Genomic DNA, 8,910 nt, shown 5'->3' on the forward strand with positions numbered 1-8,910 from the left:
GTATGCAATATTATGACTTAAATGATCAAGACAATATATCACATTAGCAGAATTATTAAGTTACATTTGATTAACAATATTTTTAGTCACGTAAAAAGCTTGAGAAGTTTTCCTCAAAACTGAATTTCATGAAGGAATCAATGAAAGAATTTCATGCTAATAAAAAAGTTTAGTAGAACGAAAATAATATAGATTCCTTTTGCAAAGAAGCTTTATTTTAGACATATTGAAAAAACTTCCATGGAATATTATGAACCCAACGTGGTTCAATGCCTTCCATTTTTTTTGGGAATAGCTTGTTTGATTTCTCTGTTTATTATTTATCTCTGAACAGAAAAATCTAACCAAAGGTTTTTTTCCCCCAAAAAGCACCTCACACAAAAATGCAAACCAACGTAGAACATTTTTTATAAGCAATCACCCGAAAAGATCGAGTCGAGAACCGATCCAAAATTAATACACTCTTCTCTCAGCTGTCGCATGTTTCAAGCGAATTTTCCCAACAGTTGTCCAGCACTAATCGCACTATCCATCAGGCGCCTCGTGAACCTCTCTCTTGGTTTGGCCGCCCTTCCAACGAAGGATTCCCCGGCAATCGCAAGGACCTCAGCTGACACACATTCTGGCGTGCCGAGGTTTTCGGAGCCTCGTTTGATGTTTCGACTTCGGTGGAGCTGACACGAACGTTTGGATTCTCTCCCTCCTTCCAACAGAATTGTGGAGCCCACTTTCCTCCGTGATCCTTTTTCTTTCCATAACGAAACCCCGCTCGAGGGGCAGTGAAAAACAAACCCCAAACCGCAGCGGAAAAAGTAAAGTCGTTTGTCCTTCAGTCGGAACTAACGAGCGCGCTCAAAAGCGAGCTCAAAATTGCTACCTACCGTCCCACTAACTATTGACGAGCTGAAATCGATGGCCCCACGAGCGGACGAAGCGCGAGGTCCCCAGAGGTCCATTAGGTGCTGTGTCGTGCGCCACGCTGGCAGCGACGCTTCAAACGACGAGACGGAGAACTGATAATGGAGGTAATTCGTTCCGGTTGTAGTGAGCTGATAGGAGCCGGGTCCCACCATTGTGGCTTATTATCGAATTTTTGGTGTGTACGTGTGTGTGTGTGTGCCGTGTCCTGGATGGCTTACATTTTTCACCGAAAGCTTCTGTGACCCCACGCTCGTGCGATGGCGTGCTTCCGTGTATCTGCGACTAAAACTACCGACACTGATTAAAACTTTTGCTTCCCCCATTTCATGCTGTTCGTCCATTTTCTTTGATGGGTGCTGGCACGGCATCATCGTCGTTGCGGACTTGCCTCGACTGGTGACTTAATTAATCCGGGCAAAAACCAACAGCAACAACCAACCCAGGTGTCCCCTGCCAGCCCACCATCTGGTGGGGCTCCGGTGGTCACGTCAGCTCCACCGGTGGCCGCACCACGGAAAAAGACGGGCAAGTTTCTTGGATCGGCGCTGAACATCACCAACCGGTACCGGGCGAATAGCAGCAGCCTGAGCAAGGTGAGCCTTGCCATTACGAACCTGAAGGTGATCCAGAACGCACCGCTACCACCACCGATCAGTGCGATGATTGCGTCCGACATCCCGCCTGTCTGCAAGTATCTGCCATCGTACCGGTTGTGCTCCCGGAATCCGTTCAATCGAGAGGCGTGTGAGGCGATCCTGCGTGAGGCGATGGACAAGTCGCTGCAGGGCGTTGAGTATAGCTCGTACTTTGCGCCCTCGCTTTGTCAGCAGATTTGCGAGGATATTAAGGCGCGCGTCAAGGAACTCAAGTTCGACAGGTGCGTAACGGTGGGCTTGGGGTTGGAAAATCCATTGGATCCTTTTTGAAGGGATGTTGGAGCTTCCGAAAAATGAGGGTGATTTATTTTGCATCCGTTTTTTTTCGGTCATTATCATTATGAACGAGGGAACAAATATCAGCATGCAGTTTGCGGTGTGATTGGTAGCTTATGAATGGGATTTTTGGAGCATGGTTTATAGAGGAAGCTTATTGTTTTCAGCTCAATAGTGTTACCATTATCCAGCAAATAATGTGGCTGACAGAGCTATTCACACGTGCCTGCGGGCAGCTCATGTTTAATCAATTTGCATTCAGCGTAGCTCATGCGAGGATTATAATTTTCCACTAGGCAACTTCCTGGTTTCAACCATTTCTATTGTTTTGTTTTTTTTTTCGTTTCATTTCAAAATATCAAATCTGGCGATGGAAATACCACAACCACAAAAGCGTAACAGTTGATTTTGAGGGTTTTTATCCATTTCGGACGATTTAATCCCGTAACACAATGCTGGCTACTCGCGTCAGATTATCACCAACTGTGTGTGGAATTTTCCGGACGAATGACATCAGAATCAGGTGCAATTGCATTTTTATTTTGCAATTGCATTCTCGCCATGTGGATGGATTTAAATGTGCCACGCATCATCGGGATGTGAAACATCGCGCACGAGGTTAATTATAGCCTTATGCAGTGTTGGTAAACTTCCAAGTTAATTTACATCACACTTCTGAGGGATAAAATACATTTTAGGCGTTTGTAGCTTTTGTGATTTTTTTCCTTTTACAGTCAGCCACACGAAATGTTTTCTCGGTTCCTTATAATCATCTGTGCATAAGAGAGTGTATGTTATTGTTTTCCATTCCGTCGTTTTGAGATGTTTCTCATTCGGACGTCTACAAAATACATCGATGACGCACGCTGTCAAACGATGAGCCTTAGTAGGCGATGGTTCGGTTGACTGTGCAGTGAAAAACCTGCTTTGTACGTCCGTCGCTCTTGGCAACATGGGCGAACATGTGCTTATAGCTCTGTCTGTCTTCGATGACGAGCTTTTCCGAGGTACCGAACGTACAACATTGTGCCCGTGTTGAAATCGTTAGAGGGGAAAGGGTTGTGTGCATTGTTCCATTTTGTGCCAAGAAAAAGGGAACAACATTGTGCGTAGATCCGTTCGGTTTGCAGACGGCGAGGAATACGCGTTGGTGCTTTCGTTTAAGCTGGTGCGAGTGGGTGTTTGCTGCTTTATTATCATCTTTGCATGCAGATTTATTTCTGCTTATCGATACCATGTTCTAGGCCTTCATACCCCGCAAGATGTATCTTACTTGAAAACTCTATTGTACTATTTTAGAACCGGTTTTTTATATCAAGAACTCTTCTTTATTTCTTGTGCTTGATTAAATGGATTTATATATGAAAATTTCCTCAATTTTAAGCTACTTGAAAGGTGTTACATTTGAATACTTTTTAGAAGCCTTTTTGGCTAGCTAAAATCCATCATAATATAAATTATCCATGTACTTTGAAGAAAATGATTCAAGACCTTTAATAATTTTTATTAATTTTCAACGAAATGATTAAATAATTTATGATCCAATAAATTTGTATTCAAATCTTCAAATCATTAAACGGTTTCCATAGTTTGCTAGAATTAAATAAAGCTTCTTTAAAGGAGTAACAAGGTTTTAAAAAGCAGCAGAACATGCTCCTTCCAGAACACCCTCCCTTGATGGATATATTGCATTAGATTTCACAACTCACGAATCGCAAAACGGCGTTTCATGCAATCTAAAAACCCGCGTGCGTTGCTTGCTCCCTGTTGGCACGGCATTTGAAACAATTTAGAAGTGATTATAAATCACGCTCACAATCCGACCCGAAGGAATTATTTATACACGCTGGCACCTTTCCGCGGGCACCAAATTCGGCACCACACCGAAATGAAATGGTTCCGGCATCCCCGGTTCGTTTTGTCTCGCTCAGGAAGAAACGCTCCGGAAGTGCTACCAAACGGGTAAGTTACACCTCAACGTATCTTGTAACTCCCAGCGGCATGCTAAACAGTCTCGCCATGCGTTCGAGCACGGGCAAACAAACGCTACCAAAGGTAAGACGCAGCTCCCGAGCATCCTTTCTGCTCAAAAGTAATATTCATTTCGTAAGCACACCGAGAGGGGTGCGGGTTGGCACAAATAAGCCCCCCGGGGGGAAACGTTGCCGGGGACAATATCGGTATGATTGATAACAACCCGTATAGCGTCGGTTTCTCTAATAGCCTAATGTTTTCGTCTTCCTCCTGCGCTCAGGTACAAAATCGTCGTCACCGTCACCATCGGCGAGCGGTACATGCAGGGGTTGAAAGCAATCACCCAGTTCCTGTGGGATCCGGACAAGGACAGCTACGCCACGTGCATTTACGACGCGTCACCGAGTCTGGTAGCTGTCGGGACGATTTACGCCATCTATTTCGATTAGCCCGGAAGCTGCTGCTGTGTTGTGTGTCGACCGTTGGACAGCATCCGGAAAGGGAGTTTTCGTCCTGCAGCAGGACGATTATTGCCATTGGGCATCAGACACGTGCAGTACCCGGTGGAATGCGCTTCGAGAAGGATCCATTCATCTGTCATTGTAACGTTGTCTCTGAACCCAACCACCGTGTTGATGTTGGATCGCGATTTTATGATGGCCTCTGGGCGACTCGGTCCTCCCGAGTGGTGGGAGAATTTATATCCTTCCGGATGCTTGCGCTGCGTACCCAGCAATGGAACACAATCGCACAGGTTCATCGTCACATAAGCGATATAAATTGCCGTAGGAGAGATTCGAACAAATAGAGCCGAGATGCTTCATTAGATGCTATACACTGCGTTAATGTGTAAGCCCATTTAGCGTTTGATGTGGTGAAGCTCTCGAGCCATCGAGCTCTCGAATCGATGCTGATATGCGTTATCGGTTGCGCAAAACGGACGGCAGCAAGTGCGAATGTGACGTAACTATTGATAGTGTAAGATAAGAGGCAGATCAGCATGCAGTTGTGCAATTGCAGTGTCTGTGATGCGTGTTCAGGCGGGGTTGACAAAAGCATCGGGATTGTTGAATGATAATTTGTTACTTCATCGTCTTCGAGAGGGATTAGAGGATACGCTCACTTTATATGATTTGATTTCAGATAGAATCATTCGTGATAGTATTGTAGTGATTGTGTAGATTGAGGATCTTCTTGTCTAGAGGTCTTACTGATACCAACGATACCATTCTCCGGACTGGTTACGACGCGTGTCGATGATAATGCAAAATTGTGTACAAAAAACGTCTGTTTGAAAGCGTATGTCTGGCTCAGTTATTGCTTTATGATCAAGATACAATCAGAGGAGATAGCGTTACTTGGGACGTGTTTTTTTTTACTTCAATTTTATGCAAAAAAGTGTTCGAAAGGTTTCAAGTTATGCTATGCACTTATTACCATAACATTTCTAATTCAATGTTAAGATTGTTTTCATGAAAATTAAGCCGCTTAAAGGGTTAATACTATATGCGCCAACGTAAGGATTAAAATAACTCAGACATAATATTTTAATATAGGGCAATGTAAGATATATTGTTATCATTACAAATAAAGTATGTCAAATCGTTAAATGTAAAAGGAATTGTTAATATATCGCAATGGTTAACAACAAATACATCGTATATGTTATATTTTTTAAAGCATCTAAATAATTGAAGTGCTAAAAAAATGAGACTGTTGCCCAGATATTTTCAACTGTGTTACACGCTGCTTTAAAAAAACATGATAAGTGCATCGCTATACATAAACCAAAACTCAGCTATCAAATCGGCAAAGTTGAAGGCGGCAAAATCTAATCGCTTTATATTACTTCCGCATCCCGTGCTTTTAGTCATCGAGCGTCTCGAGTGTTTGAAAGACCCCTCACCGGACAACCTTATCGGTCTCGCCGTAAAATGACATCATAAAGTGTGAATTAAATCTTTTCTTGCGTTGAAGAGGTGGATCATTGAAAAGAATTCACACGTCTAGCACAAGCACAGCTGAGTAATAGTTTTATGTCCAACGGAAATCAAAACAACAGTCACTTTTGATTTGGGGTCTTAATACAGTTCCGTTTAGTACCGCCAGAGGGCAGTAGTGTCGATTTGCGATCGATCTGTACATTGCGTGAGTGCTGGGGTCGCGTTCGTTCGAGCACTTGGAACAGCTAACACCGAGATACATGAAAAAACTCAGAGAGTTGTTTGTGTTCATTCATTTCAGGCGTTTTCGAACTTGTAAAAATTTGAAATACTTTGGTGGCTATCAGTTTTATCACTGGGAATTATTAGTGGTCATAAAACGAACATAGAATTAAAGGGAATAATTCAAAAATTTTCAGCAGATGGTGATTCATTCTCGCAGTGTTCCACTTGTTGCTAGACTAAGATAAGCTGCTCAATCCAGTTTATGACCTTTTTGGTAACATGTTTCGCAGCACTCGTTAAGCCAAATCGTATAATTGTGTCATCTTCACCAGGGGATGATCAATTTCAACGAGAGAAATTATTTTCCCAACGCTTCATCGTCACGTACAAACAAAAACCAAACAAAACAGCTTTATCACACAGGTTTTTACCCTCCAGGGTACAGGTGCCAACAAATTGTCGTGTAAATGGTTTATGACTCATAAAGCTCTGGGAGCTTTCAGACCCATAAAAAGCACTCATTTAAGCACACCGCACCATATGCGAGACACTCGTTGGCATGCGCATGCGAGGGTCCCGAGTAGGCCACTTGTTCCGTGGTTTGTTCCACCGTCGTACACCCGTTCGAGGTCTGTGTGGGTCCATTCCAGACATTCCAACGTGGTTCCGTTGAGTGGTGGAGTAGCTTGGCTTGTGCATTCGAATGGGGGGCTCTTGTTTTTTTTTGTTGTTATCCCCCATTACCGCGATTCGATTCGCCGACGAGCCCATACGCGGGAGAAGGGCAGATAGAAACCCGTTTTGGGACCACCGATGGTAACGGCTGGCTGCTGGCTGTTTGTGTGTGCGTTGTGCGGGTCTGGTGTGTGCTTGTTGTGTGTGCGAGCTCCAAACCTTTCGGCAGGGTTTCGCGTTGGGGTCTAATTGATTTACCGATTGAATGGCCGTTGTTTTTTGTGCTTTCTACCACGTGGAATTGAAATTCGTACGACAGCATTTCGCGTCTGCTTTGAATCGCTTTTATTGGCAGCAGTTATGCAGCGATTTGGTCCGTGATTAGCCGCTTTGTTCTCGATTGAAAAATTAAGTCTTAATTGTTGTGCTGAAAGATGCATTGCTGTGTGTATAAAAGCACAATTTTTCTAAGGCTTTTTAAGTTAAAAAAGGTTATGTTTTAAGGGGGCAATGTACGTTTTGTCTTGTTAATATGAGTAGTAATAGAATGTTATAATATGAATGTTCATATGAGTAGTAATAGAATGTTATATAAAAAAGTAATGCAAATCAATGTCAATAGGTAGAAGAGAAGGGAAAAGAAAAAAAAACATCTGTAGACGATTTAAAACAACTAATAAAGGCTATATACTTAGTTGAGCTTAAAATTTATCAAATTGAAATAAACCAGAGGAGTGTACAAAAGTCACACAAATAAGAATAAAAAAAATAAAAAAAGAAAATAAAAAAGAAAATAAAATTAGAGGTCCTAACTATGAATAAGAAATATGTCAAAAAATATTTTTCTAATGATAATGATCACAAGCTTTCGTATGAACTTTGAAGGCGAATTAGAGCTTTCGTATTTAATGATCGCTGTTTTAAATTTTATTCAAATTATGAATTAAAATATAATTTGAGTTATTCAGGATCAACCAACTGATAGGATAGTGTACAATCATATACGTACGGAAATGTGGTGTTTTATTATGAGATAATTTTCTACTCTGTGATATAAAAATGCACAAAAAAAGTATAAATTATATTCATACATGTTTCATATCATATGACCTTATATTAGAAGGACACGTTTTAAGGATACGGATAAGCTACCCGCACGGGCTTTAAATTCCAACCGTTACACGGAGGTCAACCCTGTAGCTAGCTTTTGCTCATATCACGTTCACCGGCACACCGTACGGGCACAACTAGTTTGCGACCGCGCGCCCCCATGTATTAGTGGGGAGCACGGCCAGTTCCCGCCTAACTGTTTCCTCCCCCCCCCACTGCCACCAAGCTGCACCCACGGTGGTATCCGATTTCTCCGGTCACGCACACGCAACCCGTCCCGTCGGAGCGGGTTTAGTTCACCTGCGGCTCGGCTTAAGCGCGCTCAATACCATCAGACGAGCTCTGGCGACCGTACGCGTGAACCTCAGCTCAGCGTTTGTGAGGGAAAGCCTCCGGTAGAAAATAGATAAAAAAAAAAAGCTCCGCGAGTGTTCGCGTCCATCCCAGCGGTAGAGGGAACGGACAAAATAGTGCTGCAACAACAAGTGCTAGTTGTGACGTGAGATCGTGTGCTTTTTTTTTCTTTTGGTTTTTCCCGCAGATCTCGCGGACCACAGTTTCGTGTTTATTCGTTAGTGATTGTGTCTATTTTTGGTCGTTATTGTTGTTGTTGGTGTTGTCGTGTAAGTGTGCCAATATTAGATTTTATTTACTAGCAAACATCCCGTCGAAGCGCACCGCCAAAAACGGAACAAATAAACCTCGCGGAACACTACTAAGGTGTCGCAGACATGGTGACGTTGTGGGCCTCGTGAGTGCTTGTGAGATCACGCTGGAAGGAATTTTAATTGGCAAACAACAACAACACGATTCCAGCCGCTCCTAACCAACGTCAAAATGGACGACAAATGGATGTGGCACAGCAGGGAAAGCAAGAAAAGAAAAGATGAGAACGAGAGTGAGCGATCATTCCACTCGGCGTCGGCCCGGGCTGCTGATAATCGGTGATGCCTTCGCCGATAATTAGTGATGGGGTGTTAACTGATCTCAAAAGAACAAGCTGATCGAGTCGAAAAAGGCCTCTCTCACTCTCTCTCTCTTGCTCTATTCGAAGTGTTCTCTACCGCATTGGCTGGTGATAATCTAACGCTAAGCCTTCAGGATGTTAATGCGTGCGTGAAGCTAATGCA

General features: G+C 43.1%; 1 protein-coding gene across 1 annotated transcript; it reads left to right on the forward strand.

Annotated features, from left to right (window-relative positions):
* Nucleotides 1–1,019: 1,019 nt before the first annotated feature.
* On the forward strand, nt 1,020–4,276 carry LOC128724451 (dynein light chain Tctex-type protein 2B). Its single transcript, XM_053818176.1, has 3 exons — nt 1,020–1,025; nt 1,350–1,798; nt 4,108–4,276. The coding sequence occupies exons 1-3, from the start codon at nt 1,020–1,022 to the stop codon at nt 4,274–4,276; spliced, it is 624 nt and encodes a 207-aa protein (XP_053674151.1).
* The last annotated feature ends 4,634 nt before the right edge of the window (nt 4,277–8,910 follow it).

This window comes from Anopheles nili, chromosome 3 (assembly GCF_943737925.1).
Source record: "Anopheles nili chromosome 3, idAnoNiliSN_F5_01, whole genome shotgun sequence".
Lineage (NCBI taxonomy): Eukaryota > Metazoa > Arthropoda > Insecta > Diptera > Culicidae > Anopheles > Anopheles nili.